The sequence below is a fragment of the Kryptolebias marmoratus genome, linkage group LG5 (genome assembly GCF_001649575.2).
Source record: "Kryptolebias marmoratus isolate JLee-2015 linkage group LG5, ASM164957v2, whole genome shotgun sequence".
In the NCBI taxonomy this organism is placed as follows: Eukaryota; Metazoa; Chordata; class Actinopteri; order Cyprinodontiformes; family Rivulidae; genus Kryptolebias; species Kryptolebias marmoratus.
Window position 1 is genome coordinate 26,177,328 of NC_051434.1, and position 24,364 is coordinate 26,201,691.

The 24,364-nt window shown below is 37.8% G+C and overlaps 2 protein-coding genes across 5 annotated transcripts in view; both read right to left on the reverse strand.

The window, feature by feature from the left end:
• The window catches only part of top2b (DNA topoisomerase II beta), a 79,541-nt gene extending 76,386 nt beyond the window's left edge, over nt 1-3,155 (reverse strand). For 2 of the 3 annotated variants that reach the window (XM_037975711.1, XM_037975713.1), the window contains exon 1: nt 2,555-3,155. In XM_037975711.1, the coding sequence (XP_037831639.1) occupies nt 2,555-2,596 (42 nt within the window). In that variant the 5' untranslated portion in view covers nt 2,597-3,155. The remainder of the gene's footprint in view (nt 1-2,554) is intronic. The other variant, XM_037975712.1, reaches the window with a different exon arrangement.
• A 132-nt stretch (nt 3,156-3,287) lies between these two features.
• ngly1 (N-glycanase 1) lies at nt 3,288-24,364 on the reverse strand. Of its 2 annotated transcripts, XM_017440563.3 has the most exons (12): nt 24,168-24,364; nt 22,451-22,565; nt 21,648-21,863; nt 18,408-18,570; nt 15,938-16,157; nt 14,988-15,109; nt 14,486-14,631; nt 12,481-12,591; nt 12,219-12,404; nt 9,929-10,114; nt 4,205-4,382; nt 3,288-4,108 (listed from the first exon to the last, which is right to left on the reverse strand). In XM_017440563.3, exons 1-12 carry the CDS (start codon nt 24,266-24,268, stop codon nt 3,933-3,935), a joined length of 1,920 nt encoding a protein of 639 aa, XP_017296052.1. In that variant the 5' UTR covers nt 24,269-24,364; the 3' UTR covers nt 3,288-3,932. The 2 variants fall into 2 exon arrangements, with proteins under 2 accessions (XP_017296052.1, XP_037831642.1); XM_037975714.1 differs by lacking the exon at nt 21,648-21,863.

Below are 24,364 nucleotides of genomic sequence, written 5' to 3' on the forward strand. Positions count from 1 at the left end.
ATATAAAAATATTTAAAAAAAAAAAAGACATTTAAATCAATATCAATATAAACAGTGTCTTCATATAACTTTCAACAGCCCATCCTCTCATGGAACAATCATGGCTAACAGCAACACTGAGCGGCTGCAAGTCTAATACCACCACAACATTGGCAAGTATTCCAGAGTAGAGCCTTCTCAACCTTCTGGAACTGAAAAGTCCAAAAGTAAAAGCCTTGTCTGGGGGTATGAAACCGGCAGCCAGGGAAAGACAAAGGATGACGATAAGCCTGTATGCCAGCTAAGCTAAAGAGCGAGTAGCGCCACAAACTTGGCAAAGCATCTTCAAAACATGAGGAATTTTAAAAACTCAGTAAAAATCTTGTTTCTACAACAGCAAAGTATTAAACCTGTCAGACAGCAAATGTTAACATTAGCTATTTAATTATTAATAGCAATTTGCAGACAGCCACATTATTATTTTGTAATACAGAAGCTAACAGCTATGGCTAATAAGAAAACGACTAACATTGCTTTTGGTGTTTGGAAGGAAACTTCACGTCATACTCATTTTAAGATTGCTAAATAGTGTTAATTTAACAATTGTGTCTCAAATTAGTTTTGTTTCTTTTGAAGGCTCAGACTGAAGCTGACAAAAGCAGACCAGTGGTAACCTACACTACCCACTCCATTTGATCACTTAAAAAAAACAAAAAAAAAAGAAAAAAAAAAACACCAGAAGCCCAAAAATTAAACAGGGTTGTTGTCTGACAAATTTGCATGAATCAGATCCTTGTTTCCACTGTTCCGACACCTGTCTTTCAAACAACTAAGTCCAAGGTATGTCCTTTCATCTCAGATATATTTTATGCAGACTGAAAAGCCTGTACTGTACAGCACTGTCAAATAAACAGTCATGGAGCAGCTTTGGGAAAAACCTTACTTGTCATGCACCACAGACTTTTAGACCAGCTGCCGGCTCATTCATTGGAAGTAACCCTGTAATTTAGAAACAAGTCCTGAGTAGTGCAGACCTGGTGTTTGGGCAGTGTTGGGCTTCACTCAGAGCAAGCAGAGGACAATATGAGGGAGGCTTTGGAGGAGATTTAACTGGAAACATGGAAGCTGGACAAAAACGGTATGGCTGGTATTACTACAGATAATAAGTACACAAGATTTCATGTCAATCCCCTGTTTTGGTCTCTCTCCCTTACTTTCTGAGAATTTATTAAGGTCTGTCCAGTGGTGCATGATATTGTTTGCTAACAGACAAATAAGGTTGACTATAACAATTAATGCTAGTGTATCAATTAATGCTAGTGTATAAGGAAAAATCTCATGTAATAAGTAGAACTTGGAGCATGTATTGTGAATGACCCTCAGCCACTACCACACCAAACTACAGTATTTAGTACCATTTTTGTATTTCCTATGGTCAGTTGGTTGTGCCAGCTATCTGGATTTGGGTTGACTCCAAAATGTAATCAGTTATAGATGGTCATCCAGTGATTCTTTTCTAAACTTTCATTAAAGTCTTTCCAGTGGTTCATTAGATATTTTGTTAACAGTCAGGCACACACAAACATGGGCAAAAACATTATTGGTTGGTTCAGAAGCAGGTGATAACTAAGAAATGCCTTTTCGTTTCTGAGTTATTGCAGAGTCCTCTGGTAATCCGAAGTACCAGATTAAATAGTATTATGTAAAACTATATGATCTGTACAAATTCCACTTATTACAGATAGTATATGTACTTCACACTATTTTAAGACTTGCACACAATAAATATTGTAGCAGTGATCAACTATTAAGATGTTTAAACACTACTTTTGATTAAATCAAATGTCAAATGAGAGTTTTTCTAAGGAAATTACAATGAAATAAAGCACCTAAACCCTGCTCTGAATGATGCTGAAAGATTCAAGTTCCTCAAGGTTATTTTCACTCAAGTTTATTGTTTAATCATAAATAAAACCCTTGAGCAGCAGTAAATGTTACATTTGTTGTCAGAACCCCGGGAAATACTACACTCTTCTAGTTTGTAGTCAGAACAGGTGTTATGTACGAATTAATATTTGTTGTTTAAAAGATAGATTTAAAGAAAAATACTTTAACATTTATTTTTCTATTTGTTTGTTTTCGTCCGTTAAAACATATTGGTGGGGACCACTAAAGGTCATTTTTCCCATATTCAGCAAGAAAATAACCCCACATATATCAAATACGAACAGCTAACTCGTTAATCTTTCACATCCTGAGATCTTTTATTTGTGACAACATTTGTACAAGTAGCACCATAGAGGCTGGAACACTAATACACGGAGACAGGAGGGAGACGGATTTCGGAGAACATATCTCGACTCAACACCGGCTCCCGGTAAGACATTTAAATGAAGGCAGAGCCGGTTCGGCTGCAGCATGAACATAAACACCATCGAGGCTTGTGGAAGATTAAAATGCGATTCTCAGCAAAGAGAGCAACTCGGCTTGGTTAAACAAGTTTTCATGGATCACATCTGAACTATTCAGTTTTGTAATGAAAGTTAGCTTGTTGGTTTTTGATACTGAAACTTACCATCCAAGAGAGCCCTCCGTTTCCTGCAGCGCCGTTGGACATCTTCCTTTGTGGTCTTTAATTTGTTTATGCAGCTCCAAATGTTTTCAGTTCCAGCAAAATTAAACGTCTACAGACATCACAAATGATTCACTTGCTAAAAGATACGAAAACCTGTTTATCATCCATAATCTTTCTTGGTTTGCCTCTGAGATAATTACTGGAGTTGATCAAAACAAGAAAAACGATGCTAGCGTATTAGCTATTGTTAAAATCGACGAGCCGTGGCGTCGTAGGCCTAAACTTTTAACAAAGATGCTAACCAGACTGCTTGCTAAAAAATAAATACTGTACAAAGCAAACGCATTAAACACATTTACAATTTATTAAGGAAACTATGCCAAATAAAATATTAGTTTAAGTGAAGCGTTCTGAAAAAAAAGGATTTAAATATTTCTTATTCAGAAAAAAAACGAAGATTTGCTAATACCAGCGCCCGATGTCCGGCTTCGCCATCTGCAAGAAAGACAGCGAATCGTCTCGTAAACAAAGCAACCAATCATATGTCATCTTTCTAAAAGCGCCGGTGTTTTGACCAATAGGAGCACTTGGCTTTTGGAAACCGCTGCTCTTTCTTTCAACACAAGATGGCGGCAAAACCTCAACTGAAGTTTATCAAAAATCTAACTCTTTAGGGTTCTTCACTCTATATCACAGTTACATTGAAAATAATGTCATAAATTGACTCAAAACGTGACAGCAAATTGTTTTTATTGTGACTTTATATATATAACTTCTAACCCTCTAATGAACAGTACCAAAAGTATTAAAAACATGTTCAGCATGACAGGATGTAAATCCTAACATACACCATCACCACATGGGACCATTTATTACCAACAGAACATCTTAGAGCAACAAAATAAAATTAATTAGTTAGGTTTAGTTTGTTTTGTGCTGAGATTTCTTGCATTACAAATTGGTGGCCATAGGACACGCTCAAGACCACGTGGAAATACAGAACAAACCCTGTCCCATACTGATTTAAAATAGGATGCACAATTTTAATGTCAAATACAGGACAATTCTGTACTTTATGGGACATATATTACAAAAATTTTATGGCTTGCTCTTAAAGCTGTTTTTGTGAATGCTCAGATGTGCCTAAATTAAATCAGAAGTTAATAAAAATGTGTAAGAAGTACAAAATGCACATCTTATTTTATGTACCATTAAACCATGCTTTTTTATACATCCTGAAGGATTTGCATTTGTCTAAATATTGCACTGACTTTTCAACAATCTCAAACACTTAATTTCCAGTCATTTATACATCTCTCAATTTAAAACAATCAATAGTGTAGAGAAATTTAAGGGTCCTGTTGGTAAAGTATAAACGTTAAATATCTTGGAGGTGGATGATGACTTCAAATGAAGGCTCCTCTTGTTCTTTCAAACTCTGTCTGAAGAGCTGAGAGTGCTGCCATGAGGTGTCACCTTCTCCCCCACTGAGTTCTGCTGTAACAATGAGCTCTGAAGAGCTGCACAAACTAGGGAACAACTGGACTGTCCCATCTGAGAGTTCAAATGCACCGAAGGAAATGATTAGGAGAGATCAAGTCACACAATAGCTATTTTCATAATGAAATGAATCACATTAATACACTATACCTCCAGAAAACTCTGTAGTGGACTGGCCTGACTGCAAATGCCAGCAGACTTTTCCAGATTGGAAGGTCTGGCTGGAAGCCATGATGGAAACAGACTTTGTCTTCAATCCTGCTGGTGCAAAGTCAAACTTCCAGCTGATTCTTCCAAAAGACGAGCCTTCTGTTCGTGCTATATATGTCTAAACAACAAACAGACAAATAAACAATCAGCAGTTATAACCAGATGTACTTTCTACTCCGTAGTTATTATTTATATATATATATATATATATATATATATATATATATATATATATATATATATATATATATATATAAATTTACTAAAAAAACAACATTATACAGGGTAATTTGTGCCAAATAGAGCTGAAGATTTAATTGCATTTGCGATAATATTGCGATATGACAAAAACAAGATTTTCTAACCGCAAAGGCTGCGATTTGACTGTTCACACGATCTGGTGACATGACTCATGAGTGAGCCAAGCGAAGCAAAGCACACCTTTTATTTCACACAGGTGAAATAAATTTGACATGTCACGTGATGTGATGCACAATAAACCAATGACAAAGAGAAGGAGAAAATAAAACAGAGTTGCAGCGGAGCTGAAAACAGTGGAGTTTTTAGCAACAACAACCAATCTGTGGTCAAGTCGTTCATCAGAGCCATACCAGAGTCTGACAATGCATTACATTGACAAACACTTAAATCTCAAAGCTCGCTGCCTTCAAGCATTCTACTTCCCGGACAATCACACAGGGGAAAACATTGCAGCCGGCCTAAGAGAGGGGCTTGTCAGCTGGGATCTACAGGAAGAAAACCACATATGCATAATGACGGACAATGCATTGAATATGGTGATGGCAGCACAGCTAAATGAATGGACCAGACAGCAGTGTTTTGGGCACCGATTACATCTTGCCATAGGTACGTAAATTAGTATCATGACGTATAAGTCAGCAGGTGTGTGCGTGATTGTGTGTGAGCAGAGACTGTGTCTCTGTGTGTGTGAGCAGAGAGACTGTGTCTGTGTGTATGTGTTTGCAGAGAGGGGGCGTGTGTGTGATTAGAGAGACTGTGTTGGAGAGAGAGAAAATGTAAGAGATGGAGGGAGAACATGTGAATGTGTATTATCCAAAGTTAATAACCTTGTATCACACTAGTAAAATTATATTAATGTTCTTACATTATTTTGTATTGCAGGACATGCACTCAAGATGACAGTGTCAAGAGCAATGGGTCTGTGCAAGAAGGTGGTGGGGCACTTCTTCCACAGTTGGAAAAAGAAGGCAGCAATGACTGAGGCACAAAGGGAGCTAAAACTTCCTGAGTACAGCCTCATCACTGAATTTTCAACAAGATGGGGATCCAAAGAAATGATGATTGCCAGGGTGCTAGAGCAGCTTAAAGCCATTTCTCATGTGTTGTCAAGTGACCGATATGCACACTCCCTCATCCCAACCTGACAAGACATTGAGGTGTTGGGAGTCTGTTCACAAGGCACTTCATCCTCTCCTGGACCTTACAGATGCTCTCTCTGGAGAGGAGTATGTAAGCATCTCCTACCTGAAACCAGTTCTTCACCTTCTGACCACCTCAGTCCTGTCTGAAGGCTATGAGGATACTGACCTGACTAGGTCAATCAAAACCAAGGTCCTGGCATACCTCAATGATAAGTACAATGACCCCAGCATTCAGGATGCTGCATCCTTTCTGGACCCCAGGTTCAAAGTCCAGTACTTCTCTGCAGACAACATTCCTACCATTAAGACCCGACTGAACACCAAAATGCTGGAATCAGCAAGGCGTGCACATAATCAGGTTAGTAATAATATGTATGTATGATATCACAAACACTTTATCTTTATTTATTTGTCCAATCCAACTTCAATACAAATTGCTGTTTTTTTTTCATCTGTTAGAAGGGGTCTTGTATAGAAACCACTCTGAGGTTTCAAAGTGTACAGCCCTCTGGAGAAAATGTGAAGTCTCTTGGCAGCTTCTTCAAGACTGCTGTAACCTCTTCTGTTTCTCCCATGCAACCTGAAGATGTCGCTGAGGCAGAGTTAAACGGTTACCACATGACCCCTGCCAATGATGCAGAAGATGACCCCTTGGCCTGGTGGACGGTGTACAAGATCAACTTTCCACGACTGTGCAATATGGCCCGCAAGTATCTCTGTGTCCCTGCCACAAGTGCTCCTTCGGAGCGTCTTTTCAGTGCTGGAGGGAATATAGTGACTTGCACTCACTCGTCTTTAAAACAAGCAAAAGTTGACATGCTGGTTTTCCTTTAAAAAAATCTTAGCTCCTGAGAACCATATAGAAGAATCTTTCTGTTTGGCTGACAGTGCCATACTCATGTTAGAATGTTGTGTGCTGTTGTTACTGAGTGAATATAATATTTTCATTTGTGTTCAAAAAGTTTTTTTTTCTTAACATTTAATAAGGACATACATTAGTTTTGAGAGAAAAATATCACAACAACCACATATTAAAGAATATTAATTTAGATGAAAAAAATCTGATATTTACTTGGCGGCAGGGGCGTAACCATCATCTCAGAAGTGAGGGGGACAAATTTTTCAGAGGTCTATCTGGTGATTTATTATCCTTTCACAGTCAATCACACCTCTCCTTAGTAGTTAAAAATACAAATAATCACTAAACAGCCACAGTTCTGCACAAGGGAACTGACTTTAACTCTTTAAGCTATATACTAACAAAATCTAAAGTTTCACCTGGCGATCTCTAGTTGAGTTGACACAATTACCCTCGAACATCTACAGGGTAAGTAGTCAGGTCATTAAGTGCCAAATGACAACACTGAAAATGAAATGTTTAGTAAAACACCATTCCTCTATGCAAATTATTACTTACACAAAAAATGCAATGGAAGTGACATGGTAATAAGCCGCATAATTTTATTAAACGGCATGAACATCAACAGCCTTTACTGTTAGCTGATTTTTGTTTGTTTTTTTCTAAGTGGAAAAGACAATCTTGTGAATAATCAGCTACGGTAAATTGAAACTTGTTTTTCTTTTAACTCTGTAACAATTTTACCTTGTATCTGCCTGACATTTAAAACCCTAATTTTTTAAAATTTTTAAATGTTTAATGTTTTAAATGTTTTTTCAAAGTCCCAAAATAAAAGTTCAAGAGAGGTCTTTAACTGACTATTTACATGTCTGAGACAGAAAGGTAAGTAGTCTAAATGTAGATTTAATCCAACCATTTCCAAAAAAAATAAAAACATGCAAAGTGAAGATGCTGGTAAAGCACAAGCTTTGCTAATCTGTTGTTATTCCAGCCTTATTCTCTGCTTTTGAACTACAAATAATCAAAGTTGGATCTTTAAAAATCTTTTATTGTTTTTTAATTTACTGTCCTCCAGGTCAAACTGGTGTGCTTTTGTCTACAATTATTAAGCTGGATACCATTTTAACATTAGGTGATTTTAATTTACATGTTGATGATGTCTCCAGTAAGGCAGCTGCTGATCTTATCTCCATCACAGACACATTTCACTTTATTCAATATGTGTGTTCCTACTCATAAAAAAGTCATATATTGGACCTGGTTTTTCTCCTTTGACCTCAATGTTAAAGATGTTTGTGTGGAGGATATATTTTTAAGTGATCACAATTGTATATTTTTCAATGTTCTTTTAGTCCTAATCCAGCTCCTCCTAATTTTCTGATCCAAAGACGTATCTTTAATGAGCACACTCCTGAAGCTTTTATTTCTTTTTGATTCTGCCTCTTTAGATTTTGACATAATGAATAGGGATTCATTTATTTCAGGTTTTAACACTCATTGTATGGAAAATTTGGACACTATAGCACCTGTAAAACTGAGCACTGTCCAGAACTGCTCTTGGATTAATAAGGAAATCCTTAGCATGCCGTAAGGCTGAACGTTGGTGGAAGAGCACTAAACTGGAGGTTCACAGGTCCCATTTTAAAGAACTGACCAGTTCTTTAAATGAGATGCTCAAGAATGCCAGATCCAGTTTTTTTTTTTGTAAATCTCATTAAATCCAAAGGACGTAATCCCAAAATTTTGTTTGATACAATCAAGAACATTGTTTAACCATCTTTTTCTTTTCATCTTTTACAATTGCTGACTGCAATCTTTTTTAAAATTATTTTATTGACAAAGTTGCAGGCATCAGGACCTGTATCTCTCCATCACCTTTACACTGTCTGGTCCCTTGTCGTCTGTCCTCTGATACTTGGTCTTTTTTCACCCGTGTCAATTCAAGACATCAAAGAACTCTTGGGATAACTGAAGTTGTCTTCTTGCCCACTCAAAGTCCTCTCCTCTTCTCTTTTTAAAGATATTTTCAACTGTATTGGTCCTAGTGTTGTAAAACTGGTTAATTTGTCTCTTTGTTCTGGCTCTGTACCCCGCTGTTTCAAAACTGCTGTTGTGTGTCCTCTGTTAAAAAAAACATAATTTGGACTCTTCTCTGCCTGAAAACTACAGACCTATCTCCAAACTACCAATTCTATCAAAGATCCTTGAGAAGGTTGTAGCAGAACAATTAAGTAGCTTCTTAGAGGCAAATGACATTCTGGATACTTTTCAGTCTGGTTGTTGCAATTTGTGGATCACATTGTTCTTATTAGCAGATTGAGAGATTTGTTTGGTACATTTGGGTCTAATTTAAACTGGTTCATCTCTTATTTATCAGAAAGGGTTTTCACTGTTTTCAGGCTTACTCTGCTGTTGCACCACTGTCCTGCGGGGTACCCCAAGGTTCAGTTTTAGGCCCTATCCTCTTTCTATTGTATCTATATCCCATAAGAGACATCTTAAAACATTACAGTAATGTTTCATATTATCTATATGCTGATGATATTCAGTTGTACTGTTCCTTTCGGAACTCTGAGCTCTACAAACTGTCTGAATTAGGCAGCTGTCTGTCAGAAATCAAAATATGGCTGAACAATAACTACCTGCAGTTAAATGCAAATAAGAGTGAGACTCTTGTTATAGCCCCTGAGGATAAAATCCCTGAAATCTGGCTTCATCTTGCTTTTTTAACTCCTTCAGTAAATAATGACCTCAAAAATTTGGGTGTTGTCTTTGACAGATCATTGGTTTTTGACGCTCATTGTAAAACGTTACTTCGCAACTGTTTTTTTTTTTTTTTCATTTAAGAAATATTTCTAAACTGCGGTCTTTTGTGTCACAGAAGGAACTTGAGATGATTGCTCATGATTTGTTTCTTCTCATTTAGATTACTGTTTAAATAAATCCTCCCTGGCTCACCTTCAGTCTGTGCAAAATGCTGCAGCAAGATTATTCACTAAGACGCATAAAAGAGCCCACATAACTCCTGTTCTGGCCTCTCTGCACTGGCTCCTTGTGCATTTGAGGATTCATTTTAAAATTTTGGTTTTAACTTTTAGGGCACCTTATAGTCAGACTCCCAAATATATTTCAGCCCTTCTGAAGCCTTTCTGTCCATCTAGGTCTTTGAGATCTTCAAATCAAATGTTGCTGGTGGTACCTCTCTTTTAAAAAAACATCTTAGGACATTTTTATTCAGACAGGCTTTTATCTAAGGATTGTTTACTGTTTTTAGGTATGGTTTTACTGTTTTTTGTTATTGTTGCTCTCTGTTAAGCACTTTGTGACATTGTTGTCTATGAAATGTGCTATACAAATAGAGCTTACTTACTTACATACTTAATCTAAGAATACCAGACTTACCATCTGCCAGTCATTTTCCACTTTTCTGAAGACAGACTGCTTGGCCCACACACACTGATCCCAGTTCTGGATGATTTCAGAGCAGCTGGACACTCTGCAGTATTGGTCTTTGGAGGACACATAGCGGATATGTAGAAATCGCTCATTCTTTTCTTTCTCAGTTGGAGTAAACACAAAAGCTGCCACCTGAAACAAACACATGCATGAATGCCATCTCTCAGTAAAGTCTGCATTTACATCTAGCTGGACAACTAAAAAGTTACAATACAGTGCCATATATAAAAAAAATACTGGTGGTTTAATAAATCCACAGCTGTTCTACCTCTGTGTGGAGTTTCTTAAAGCAGTAAAGACATTTATTTTATCAATTAGTACTGTCTGTACATGAGACATGTCAAACAGAACTGCACTGGCAGCACTTTGGAAAAACAAAACTGCATCGACCTTGTTGTGAACCATCTACATGAGAGGTTATTGTTTTGTGTTTTACTGTATAAAAATTAGGGTGGTGGAGAGTGGATAAAGCTGTTGCATCACAGCAAGAAGGTCACAAGTTCAAATTCAGCTAGGGCCTTTTTGTGTGGAGTTTGCAGTGCACACGTGGGTTTTCTTGGGGTATTCTGATTTCCTCTGACAGACCAAAAACATGCATGTTAGGTTAATTGGTAACTCTAAATTGTCCCTAGGTGTGAGTGTGAATGGTTGTCTGTTTCATTTGTCTCTAGGTGTCCCTGTGATGGACTTGCGACCTGTTCAAGGTGTACCCTGCCTTTCACACAGTGACTGCTGGAGATAGGAACCAGATTCTCACAACCTGAAAAGGAAAATGGATGTATGTAAAAGCTGCCGCCTGGTAACAATACAGTTCATGTTCACAACATGCAACAAAAAAAAATCCAATAATCAATTAAAGACCTTGCACTCCCTAAAGGAATGCAAATCATTCAATGCTTTTCATGCCAGAAATTTAGACTAATATTATGTTATGATGAAAAATAATGGCATTATAGCCATTTTGGCCAAACCTTGAAAAGAGCGTTATGTACAATCTCAAGTGATATCTCACCGGATCTTGCATGATCTGTTAGGCATTCGCAGTACATAATCTGAACACTGTCAGCTACTAACACACCAAACTTAACTTCAATTTTTTCAAAATTCACCAGGTTATATACATTTTTGTGGTCATTTAGAACTGTGTTAACTCAAACAGTTAATCAGTTGTACATGTACAGCCAACGTTTACTTTCTGAGAGTTTCTTTAAATCCATCCAGTGCTTCATAAGATTTTTTGCTAACAGACAAACAAGGTTGATTCCAACAGTTAATGCTTAGGTTTTAAGCAAAGATGTTGCACAATGTGTTGTGCTCACAGAATGTTGTTAGGAACAATTCTCAGCTACTACCACACAAAGTTTTAACTCAGTATCTTTAAAGTTTGCTGAGACATAGCCGTTTTTGTGTTTGCTAAGGTCAATTGGCTGTGACAGACATTAGCAGTAAGACAGAAACATTGTGGGAGCATTGAAAAAAAGCCTAAAACAACTGTTAGTGACATCAGCAACAAAATCCAGAGGGCAGGAATGACGGCATCACAGTCTACTGTTCACGGAAGACTTCATCAACAAAGTACAACGGCTGCACAAGAAGATACAAACCACAGAACAGGAAGGCCAGACTGGAATTTGCCAAAAAATTACAGAGATGAGCCTCACACATTCTGGGCCAAAGTTTTATGGACTGATGAGACAAAGATTAATCTTTACCAAAGTGATAGAAAGGCTAAATATCATTCTGCTGTCTACAGACAAAGTTTGTCCGCCAATTAATATAAAGATGCAACCAAACTGATTGGTTTGAGACTTGTAATGGCTGACTTAAATCAGTATCAAGGACCAAAATAAACAGAGCTTTTCTGTCCTGACAGATAGTGTTCACGTACCAGGCAGTGATATTATTAAAGCAAATCCAACTGCAGAAGTGAAGAAGGTTTTGAGTCTTACAAAAAAAGATCTTTAAGCTCCTCAGTCTTCTCAGGGGGTTACAGTCACTGTCTTGCCTTCCTCATCAGACTGGAGATTAGGATTAGGGTAACTCTAACCCTATATTTGAAATAAAATTGAAGTAACCTGCTAATTTCCTCACCTGGCCATTAAAACATTGTTCAAACACTAATACTGATCTCTAACAATGAAAAGGTTTTGTGGTCTGAGCATGTTGCTGATCAAAATAAACCTAAAATATCTGGTTAAGCAGATACAAATGTTAGCCCATATATAATGAACTATACCTGTGTGGTTGTCTTTGTATCAGCTGCTCTGGTCTCCCCTCGTGCTATCCGCCAGGCCAGAGAGCCAGAGTTTCGCCCTCCCAGTTCTCCTGGTTTTGGCTTCTTTGGGGAAATGAACTCCACCAGTTCAACCAGCAACCTCTCTGTCAGCTCCGTCTTCCTGTTTGGACTCAGGGACTGCTGTCTCTGATTGAAAGAGTTTAACATCATTGCCGTTGTGGCATTTTATCCAATATGCTGAGTTAAAAAGAGTTCAACTTACAGCAGCATTAAGCCCATTAATGGTGTGCAGCAGCCAGGCTTCCTGAACCCTGGTTCTTCTTGACAAAACTTCTGGATGTTTGCACGAATACCTCCAAGTCACATCAACCACCTGCAGCACAAACATACATCTGTCTATTTTTATTCTAAACCTAAAAAAAATAAATTCTCAACTATCAGACTGCCTGTTTTAAGATACTGTACTAAGTACAATAACAAAAAACTAAAACAGGAACTTAAATAGATTAAAAGTATGCAGTTAGCGTATGATTAAATATTTAAACTGTTTATTGATTCAGTTTAAACAAACTAAACATCCAAACTAAAGTTCACAGACCTGTGTAATTACTGCATTTCAAAACTGCACTGTGATGTTTTCAGTCCTACACTGATTTAAACCACTGTGAGTGTGAAATCCTCCACTGAAAACAGAACATATGAACACTTGTGGTTTTTTCAACAGAAAAAGCTCTACTTTCCAAAATAATACAGAAGCTTCTGTCACTCAAGTACAAATGAAACTAATCTAACAATGCACCTGTAACTCCAACCCAGCGTTCTAAAGAAGACATAGAAATCATGTTGTCAAAAGCTTCAAAAGCTGCAGTTGGATTTAAGAGTACGAGGATCATATAGCAGCCAGATTAATTTGCTTAAAGAATAAAATTATAAATCCTTAACAAAGTAGTTTCTGTACTATGTAAATGTTTAAAATCAGACTGGAAGACTTCCAAAATGCAATTTTTATGCAGGAATATTAAAATCCCAGACAATTAAAACTTGGTCATATTTAAGCAATAATTCAGCTATTAAGTCTAATAAGTGATGGAGAAAACTTTGTTGTACTTTGGTGATCTGTGTATCACTCCCCACAGTACTAGCTAGGAGCAACCCAGTTCAAATATAGGCAATTTAAAGCAAGAAAATACTTTTTGCAGTCAAAGTGATTCATTATTTCTACTCCTCTACCAGATGTCCTCAGAGCATTAAAAAAGAGAAATCAAGGCAAAAGTTCATAAAACACTGGGCTCACCAATGCACCAATAACTTAGTCACATAGAGAAAATCCAATTCGCTGAAACAGAAAAAGTCATTTAAAATAATTTTTTGCCATTTTTTGGGCATTTACTGGGGCCATCCTTGTAAATCCACAGCTTGAGGAGAAGATGACCGATGATGAACTCCTAAGACTGGAAAAAACACCAGCAAACAGGACCCAGTGAACACAGGAACCAACCAATGGAACCAGACAGGGAATGACAGGATCCAAGAGGTGTCAAGACAGGCAACGGACCACTCCATGATCAGCCAACATGCTGCAGTCTTTGAAGACAGTGCAAGGCATGTTTTGAGCCCTGGCGTCAGTGGCGGTGCAAGTAGGTGCACAGAATGGAGAAGGTTAACAGGAACATCAGCCAGGAGAGGAAGATGCTTGGTGCTATGCTCATTATGATGAAAATATGCAAGCTTAGTGGCACATAATTAAAGATCTAAAAGTGACTGATATTCATACACTAGTAGTGAGTTGATGTTGATAAGAAGAGTCAGAATCAGAACGAACAGTTGGTACAGGCAGACAGCAAGCCACGCACACAGCGCGTTCTTGAGATGAGAGCTGCTGACCGTTCTTTTAGCTTACAGCTTCTGTTCTGCTCTTTTTAACTTGAGCATCTTTTTTGCTAGCACCTGTTTTGCTGCTTTTAGCTTCTAGCTATACCACTGTTTTCATTTTAGCTTGTGTTCTGATTGTTTATTTTACCTCTGTTCAGCTTCTTTTAGTTTTAACAACTCAGTTTCAGCTCTCAGCATTCATATTGCGTATTTGCAGAAAATGGTAATTCTCTATTTTTTATAATGGCACTATTTTTTTTCAGTAACAACGAAGAAACCTTGAAAATAAGAAATATCTAACTAGTTGAAAGTTAAAAAAAAAATGTAGCTTTGGACTGATATTAGTGCTGATGTTTATAATATAAGTAGAAATAATAATGATGCTGGTATCTGACCTGATCTTTAGAGAAAGCCAGAACGTAGGCCAGCTTCTTTCCCCAGCCGACTTCGTACAGCAGAGGTTTATCACACACATTTTCACACGAGTCGCAGTGCAGCCAGCGACGCTGGGAAACAGAGTAAATCTCTGTCCACACGTGGTCTGAACCCCACCCCGCCCAATCACACACAAACACACAGACACACACATACACAAGTGCACACAGTTACAGTTATGATAACAAAACAAGAAGGAATTTAATTGACACATCAATTTGTTGCTGATAAATCAGAAATAGTTTTCTAAAGAAACACACTGCACTGAAAATTAAAGTCTTCTTTCTGCTGGCTAAAACTAAATCAGACAAATAGTATTTAGTTGGGACATGAAGATGGCTATAGTTACAGAGAGATGTGATGAGGTTGTAACACAGAGCAGAGTGAGCTGCCAATGTTGCTCCTAAATGAAGACATATGAAAATAAAGACTGTCAACAGCGAGAGCTCCACTGGTTCATACCTGTGCTGTCCCAGATGTACCTGGCCTCAAGGCCCACAGCTCTGCAGCACAGCGTAAAACAGTTGGCCCACTCCCCACAGCGCCCCCTCCTGCTTTCCAGAAGCTTCTCAGGGTGGTTGTACCTTGTGTTGACAGGGAAAAAAAAATCACATCAAATGTTCCTATTTTAAACACTGTAATGGTAAGCTGAATATTCTAAAATAAATGTCTGATTTAATGATCAGAAGTACAGAACCTGTCTAAAGACCAAAATCTTTTCCATAGTGTAGAATATACTTTCAGAAAACTGCCCAAAAGTCTGTAGTGTACTAATCTGTCAGGAAAGCTAAAAATGTACAAATATTAAACCTACTATCTTGGTTTCGTAAATGCTTATTTTGGCAAATGATAAATATGTGCTTTATAAGTTTAAAATATCACCAGTCACTGAAAAATGAAGGCGGACAATAATGTTTCTGCCTGTGTCTGTGTGTGTGTGTGTCTGTTAGCAAAATATCTCATGAAACACTGAACAAATTTTAATGAAACTTTTAGGAAATAATCATTGGGTGTACATCTACAACTGACTAACTTTTAAAACCAAACCAATTAAAGATGGCCGCCACAGCCATCTGAACTTAGAAAACACAAATATAGCTATAATTTTTATATTGAGCTAAATATTGGTGTAGTAGTAGCTGACAGTCATGCACAACACAGCATGACATTGAGATATTGCAAATAACAATATTTTCAAGGTTTGAGTAAAACAGCTACAACTGTCATTTCTCATCATAAGATGATTTTAGTTTCAAACCCTGGTATGAAAGGCAGCATGTCATACACATTCCTTCAAGGAATACTTGGCTTCATTGCTCTCCAAACTAATCTTAGTTTTCTGCTTCAATCAAAGTTTTTATTAAAGCCTCTGATAAATTAACACTGTGACATACACATACACACACACACACCTGGGGAACCTAGTGGAGAGTTGACAGCTCTGACAGTAGTGGTTCTCCACCCTCTGGGCTCCCCAGCGAAGGTCATCAGCATTGGGACTGAGGGAGCAGCCGTGCTGAGTAGGACCTTGACATTGGCTGCAGGGCAAACAGTCAACCCAGGAGAAGAAGTCCTGTTTGAACCATCTGAGTAACTCCAAAACCAGGAAGTCTTCTATTCCAAGTTTACATCCTACACACACAAAAACAAAGGTCGTTTAACGTGGATCTGTAACTGGTGAGGTAAAATCAAGTTTCATGACAGACTACTCTGAGACACTGTTCACACCTGTCATCCATGAGCAATCTGTTTGAATCTGGATAGCTCTTAAAAACAGGCCTCAACAACATTTTGCATTATGTATGCCATTTTGATGCCTTTATAATTTACTTACAAGAGACCCATTTAAGGGATGTAGACCACACTAGACTGAAGAGGAGCTGGATGAATGTATCTTTCATCCTTTTTTCAGCAAATCAATAGCAGTTGCCACCTTATACATGGACATAATTCCCTTTGCTCATGTTAAAACAATTTATGATTCTGCTGGCAGGTTTATAATTGTCCTGGGGCACATTTATGACATAAAAGTGGCTCTTGTGAATATATATGCTTCCAATTGGAAAGATGACTCATTACTTAGACAGGTTTTCTCAATGATACAGATTTTGACTATCTATAACTTGATGATGGGAAGGGATTTTAAGTGCTGGTTGGAACCTTTCTTAGACCGCTTCTCTTCCCCTTCTGCTGTTCAGTAACCATAAGCCAATGTGATTGAAACCTTTATGAAATAATTTAATGTTGTGGATGCCTGGCTTAAATCTAGATAAGCAATACTCTTTTCTTGCATATTCACCATACCTACACTCACATTGATTTGTTTTTAGTTGATAGCAGGCTGCTCTCATTAATTTCAGACTATAAACGACTACTGTAGTCTCAGACCATGCTTCAGTCTTCATGAACATTTATTTCCAGAAATTTGCTAAAAAACACATTTCTAATGCAATGGCTATACTAATCTGATTGTTCTCACGATCCTGCAGAATTGATCTTTTTACTCATTGGGATTAATACTCCTTTTCCGAATCAGAATCTGGCCAAGGACCTAGAAAGCCCGATCACGGAAATAGAGATTGAGGCGGCAGTTAAATCTTTACAAATCAGTAAAAGCCCAGGTCCAGATGGTTTCCCATTGAAATTCTACAGAACAGCTGGCCCCATTCCTAATAGAGAGGTTTACTGAGACTTTTAATACAGGCATGCTTCCCCAAATCTTGATACAAGTTTTTATATTTTTGCTTTTGAAAAAGGGTCGGCTAATTATTATGTGGTTTGTATCCTTCCATCAACTTGTTAAACGTTGACTTTTGACTGCTTGCAAAGTTACTAGCTAGCTAGACACATATGTTCCAACAGTGCGACTGGATTGGTGCTGCACATTGAAAGGGTGAGTTGCATAAACAGTATTCTGTGTCCACCATTGTTACTATTGTTAATCTACTCGCTACAGCACAGAAAAATTGTTAATTGCATCGGTGTGATTTCACACCGAATGCAGTGGGGCAGCTGGGAATGGGGCCAGCTATTTTGTTGAGCTTCAATAGGAAGCCATTTGGACCTGGGCTTTTACTGATTTGTAAAGATTTGACTGCAGTGGGATTATTTGTTTATTATTTTGGGAAAATCTGGATTTGGGGGAAAAATTTACCTCATGGATAATATGAGGATATATATGCGGTCAGGCAGCTGTCAGAACAAATGGCACAAACTCTGAACATTTCAGCTTACATCGCTCTTCAAAGCAGGGGTGTCCATTAAGCCCTTTTTTATTTGCCATTGTATAGGAGCTTTTGTTCATTGCTTAACAGTCTCATCCCAATATATAAGACATAACTAGAAACAGTGTGGAGTTTAAGGTAGCTCTGTATGCTGATGACCTTTTGTTACTCCTGTCTGACCTGTCACATTCTAGCCCCGCTGCTCTTTCAGTCTTAGATGCATTTGGTAAAATATTTGGATATAAACTTAATCTTGGCAAAAGTGAGGCATTTGCTTTTAACAGAGAGGAAAACAAAACAAAAGAAAAGAGTATCTGTTTAATAATCTATTGTTCAAGATATTTCTGTGAAGTCACTGATCATTGTATATGTGCACTGATTTTTCTGACATTGTGTCTTTTGGGAAATTAAGCTCATGAAGTGAAAACTACAAACATCAGCAAACCTGCTGATGTCCTGTTTGTTGCTTACGGACAACCCTCCTTATGATGTGGCTGTGTGCGGATCTGCATACAGCACAGGTAACTGACATCTCATCACGCATGTTTTGAGGTACACATTTGAAAGCCAGGTGTGGATACTCTCAGAGACAACCACCCTTATTGAATCACCCGAGCTGGATCTTAGTGCCAGGTCTGAACGAATGAGGGAACTTCACCTGGGTCAGCCTCTTTCAGCTTGTTCAGCTTGTGTTGAGCAGCAGAGAACAGCTCCTGGTGAGGAATAACACTTCTGGCTTTCTGCTGCAGCTCAGGCTTTTCATACTGCATCACATGTTGGAAGTTTGACTGAAGGGTCACAAAAAAACTCATACTACTGCCCTGCAACACAGACAAAAACAAAACATCTTTAAAGTTCTGGAGTAAGAAGCCTGATGCGTTTCTGTCTTTACCTTCACTTAATTTTAAATCAACCTACAAGTCAAAACTCATTTGCTCTCATTTATTTTTATCTATTAACAGCAGTCAGTAAATACTTCACTAAAGTAAGAAATTAGCTAATAATGCTCTGTCAGCAGTTTAATGTTTTATATTTGGACAAGAAAATTCTACTTTTTAATTCAAATTATTTTTCCTGTATCTTATGGCACATCTTAGAAATAAATGACCCAAATTGTACATAAGAACTTGCAGCTTGATCAAAAATAGTATGTTCTGATATTTGGTAGTGATACATGACACAAGGTAGACAAAATCTGCAAAAGAATTGCAAGAAAAAAAATAATGGAGATCAATGGGATTTTGGTGAACAAAGTGAGAGAAGCTCAGACAGACTTCACAGGAAAAAAAACATAATTCACAGTTTTAACAGGACTTTACATGTCTAAACTGGCATTTTGATAAAGATATTGGTGGCAGTGCGCTAGTGTGCAGTGGCTTCTTTTTTGCTCTCCAGCTTGGCGCTTTTTGTGTGTTTGTTTTTTTTTTGCTGTTTCTTTGCTTTTGTCAGTCTGCCTTGGTATGTCAAACTATGTCTATGGGCATCACAAACTTATTTACACTGGATTAAAGTGCATCTCGACTTGAGCATTTTAGGACGCTTTATTCATTGCTTTTATAAGTTATGCATTTTATTTTGTTTTATGCCACAAGGTTTCATGTCTATATTCGTTTCTATTAGTGGTACATGTGTGCTTGTTGGTGATACATTTTATGGATGATTTTTAAATGTGCTTTAGGCTTGGCTTTTAATGACAAATAAATCAACCAACCTATCTATCTATGTTTTTTACACAATCACAGTTTAAGTTCTGTGATTTTTTCCAGATTTTTCCACAGAACATTCAACTGACTGGTGATGTCACACTTCAGTTTTTGAGTTTTCTAAAACTTTCAAATCTTTTGAAAACAAACTCTTTTACTCCCACAATTATTTTTGATAAATATACAAATTATATGTCAAAATGTAGAGATTTTAGTCCTCTTTTACCCAGTGTCTCTCACTGCTGTTGGACTGATTGTTCTCTTTCAAATCCCCTTAGAATGCACAGTGTAGACACCTAAGCTGTCATAGACTTCAATTCTATTTTAGATCAAAAAATAAAGTGGATAAGGAAAAAAGTTTTAACAGATGGGCACAATCTCTTAAAAATAGGAAGTGAAGGCTCTTTTTAATTTGTCATATATCCTACATAAAACACTAGTAAAATAAAAATTCACATGTATGACCATCTGACCTCTGCTGCTCAGAGTTCAAGATTTTTTTATTATCTAACCTTTTCATGTGAACTTACTCCCTGCTTGGACATGTGGGTTCATGTAGCAGCTCTTACTCTTTCTTTTAACAATGGATTATTACAACATTTTGTGTGTGTGTCTGTATGTGTACCACTGGCAGATTGAGGAAGTGGCTGATATCAACAAGTCCTACCAGTGGCTAGAAAGGGCTGGACTGAAGGACAAAGGACAACACAGAGGCACTAATCATGGCAGCACAAGAGCAATAGAAGCTGAGGTCTCTCGTAGCAGGCAGGACCCAAGATGCAGGCTGTGTAAAAATGCCCCTGAGACAGTCCAGCACATAATAGCAGGATGTAAGATGCAGACAGGCAAAGAATACTTGGAACACCATAACCAAGTGGCTGGAACATCTGTACCGAGTATGGACTAGAAGTCCCAGAGTCAAATTGGGAGAGTCCACTTAAGGTGATGGAGAATAACAGAACTAAGATACTGTGGGACTTCCAGATATAGACTGACAAACAGGTGATGGCTAACCAACCGGACACTGTGGTGATAGATAAGATAAAGATGAAAACAGTGGTGATAGATGTAGCAGTCCTGAGTGACTGTAACATCAGGAAGAAGGAGCACAAAAAGCTCCAGAAATACCAAGGGCTAAAAGAAGAAATAGAGATGTTGTGGAAAGTCAAGGCCTGTGGTACCAGTGGTCATTGAAGCACTTGGTGCTGTGACCCCCAAACTGGAAGACTGGCTCCAACAGATCCCAGGAACAACCTCAGAGATCTCTGTCCAGAGGAGCGCAGTCCTAGAATCAGCTAAGATACTGTGTAGAACCCTCAAGCTCCCAGGCCTCTGGTAGAGGATCTGAGCTTAAAGTGAAAGTATATATGGTCCATACCTGAGGCTCTACAAACTGCCAAACAACACCTCAAAGCTCTGGCTACTCATCTGAAGAGGTACATTCAAGGAGCAGAAGCCAGGAGAACAAACGGGATATTCAACACCACACCATCCAAAATGTACTCTGAATGGCAGAGGAACAACAAGAGAGTAGATCCACCCAGAGCTGAGACTGAGCAATACTGGAGAAGCATATGAGAGGAGGCATCACACAATGATAATGTCGCATGGCTACAGGATCTAAGATCTGAACACACCAACCTCCCAGAGCAAGAACCAGTAACCATAACAGTGGCAGACATCCAAGACAGAGTCTCAGGAATGAAAAGCTGGACTGCACCAAGGCCTGACATGATCCTCACCTACTGTCTGAAGAAACTGACTGCTCTCCATGAGCACCTAGCAGGACATGTAAACCAGCTACTAATGGAAGGGTCCCACCCTGAGTGGTTGACCCAAGGCCGAACAGTATTAAGGACAGTTGTGGGCATTATTAATTATTTATGATTTGTTCTCAAAAATGTAAACTTTGTGAAACAGGCATAGGGTGTAGTGTCTTCAATAAAATTGGTGTAAATTCATGCTGAAGAATTGAGGCTTTTTGTTTGACTGTCTTTTTGTTATTTGACCAAAATCTGTTCCAGACATTTAACCCAGCTCTTGAGAAAATTATTTTGAGATTCTCAACAACTAAGTTCTATCCAATAGTTCATAAGATATTTTGCTACGAGACAAACAAACACATGGAGAAGGGCAAAAACATGATTGCTCTGCCTTCGGCAGCAGGTGATAATCATCAATAGGAACAGCTCTACCAGGGATGACGGCTGCTGTATAGCCGAGGCTGCTGGGCGGCCAGTGGCAGCAGCAAAGCTATGTGGTGCTGACGGTGAGGCTGCAGCAGACTGAGCAGTAGGTGGGGCAGCAGAGTCCCCACGCATCCTCAGATCCCGCTCTGCAGCAATTGATTCCCTGATAAGCCTCAGCTGTTCCACTGATGCAGACTGGGGGAAAACCAGGTGTGTCTCAGCCTGGAAAAAGCATGATGGTTGAGATAAACATCAGATGACTGAAAAGACTAACAGTTTTAACTAAAGGAACCACAATGAAAGTCCTTATGAGTCAGCATTCCCACAATTTTTTTTTCTTGTATATTTTTTTGCAATCTAATTGCATACTTTGTCATGTTAGTCATTAAAATATTAAAACATTCAGTTTATCCAGCAGATTGGTGCTGTGACTTTTGTCTTTTGTATAACTTTAATATTTTAGAAAATGTTAAACTTCATTTATAAATATTTTTCCCAAAGAAATACATTGAGATCTCTTCAATTCCTTCAGAAACATTGTTCATTTTGAAATCTACTTCAGCATACTGACTCTGTTTTTGTCTTCTTGTGCTATTTCTAGCTTTGAAGCTACAGTTCTGCTACTTTTAGCTTTTAGCTAGCCTTTTGCTACTTTAAGCTTCTAGCTACCATTTTTCCTTCTTTTTAAACCCAGCTAGTGTTTTATTAACTTTAACTTTAAGAACTCAGTTTCAGGTTCAGCACAGTCAGGTTCTGGACTGTTCTTCAGCAAATTCAGCAGTCATTCACCGCTCATCGTTCACACTTACCTCCTGAAATCCCATCTCAAAGAGACATTCCACAGCACCTTTAATGGGCAACAGCTTGGTGGAGAAAGTTGGATTGCCAATACGGATAGATCTATACTTCTCCTCATTTGGGTTTCTGTTGGCCAAGACAGAAAATAAAAACAAATCAGATTTAAATTATTATTATTTATTATTATATCTGCATCATTTAATCAGACCTACAGGCACAGACAAATGTATTGGTCCTCTTCCATAATAACCAAAAACACAACTATCTGTAAAAAAACTGACAAAGGTTTTATGGCATTCCTTGTTGCTTATTCCATATTTAACACAAGTCAGACTTTGACTTGATTATTGACTCAGTCTAATATTTCATAAAATTACATAAATGAAAATGGCATAGACAATGAGATGGTAGCCATAATTTAATATTTCGTAGCAGCAGCTTTTGCAGCAATCACTGCCAACAAGCGATCTCTGTACTTTACAATGAGATGTCTGCATTTACCGACTGGTAGTTTAGTCCACTTTTCCTGAGCAAACTGCTCCAGCTGGCTCAGGTTTAAACTCCACACTGCAGTTTTCAGATCTTTCCATAGATGTTCAATAGGATTAAGATTTGGGCTCACGGAGGGCCATGATGATTTTTCTCAGCCATTCTTGATGCTTTCAGCTGTGTTTTGGGTCATTATCCTGTTGAAGGACCCATGATCTGTGACTGGGCTGAGATTTCTGAAACTGGGAAGTATGTTTTACTCCAGGATGCCTTGGTAGTCTTGAGACTTCATTGTGCTGTGCACAGATTTAAGGTTCCTTGTGACAGCCTACTCAATGTTTCACAGAGGGTATGGTGTTCTTTTCTTTGAAAGCTTAATTTTTACCTCTGTAATCATAGAGCTGATTTCTTTTGTCTCATCAGTCCCAGAAACATTGGTTCTTATCAACATGTATTTTGGTGAATTCTTGTCTGTTTTTTTTTTTTTTTTTCTGCCAATAGTGGAGCTTCGTGGGTCTTCCTCCTGAAGGCCATTAGGATTCAAAATGTGACAGATGGTGTGATCAGAAACTGATGTACCTTGACCTTAGAGTTCAGTTTGAATGGTTTTGGATACTAAATAAGGTCAAACACTTATTTTGAAACATGACTATAATGCAAAAATCAACTATTTATTAATACAATTAATCTCTTGGAGGTAAAAAACAGATCTGTTCATACATTTTAGCATAATTTTTGTAAAATATACAAATCATTTATTTTCGAATTTGTTTTGTTTACACTATCACACAACAACGACATATATATATATATATATATATATATATATATATATATATATATATATATACTTTAAACAAAGCTTTGTTTCATTGAGCTGTAAGGAGACCAACAAAATTATCCATGTCTAAACTCTTGAGATATAACAATACCGACGTATTGGTATGTTTCAACTGTTTAGGGCATTTCTACCAGACGTGGTTAAGAAATAAAGGAAACCGATTATTTTTCAGCTTCCTTCCTATCCCAAATTCATATAAAAAGCTTTCCGACTGGTAATAAAGTTGAAGTAAATTTTTTCATAAAAACTAATCATGTAAATTTAGCACAATTCAAACAAACGTCTTTATCAAAAAGTTACAGTTCGGCTAGCTTTATTTCTTCTGTAGGATGTATTTTAAATACAGCGAGTATTTTGCGCTGAAACTTGATTCACACTGTGTGTTTCGTTTACGTTACCTTAGAATATTGTCCGCGTATGTAAGTAACAATTTTGCGACATCTAGGAATACATCATTTGGATTCTCACACAAAACTATGAATGCTGGTGACACAGACATTTTAAGTGGAACAACTCAAAATTCACTATCACTTTCAAAACGATAACTAACGTTAAGCAGAGCCGCGTCCACTCTCTATGACGCTAATGCTAATGG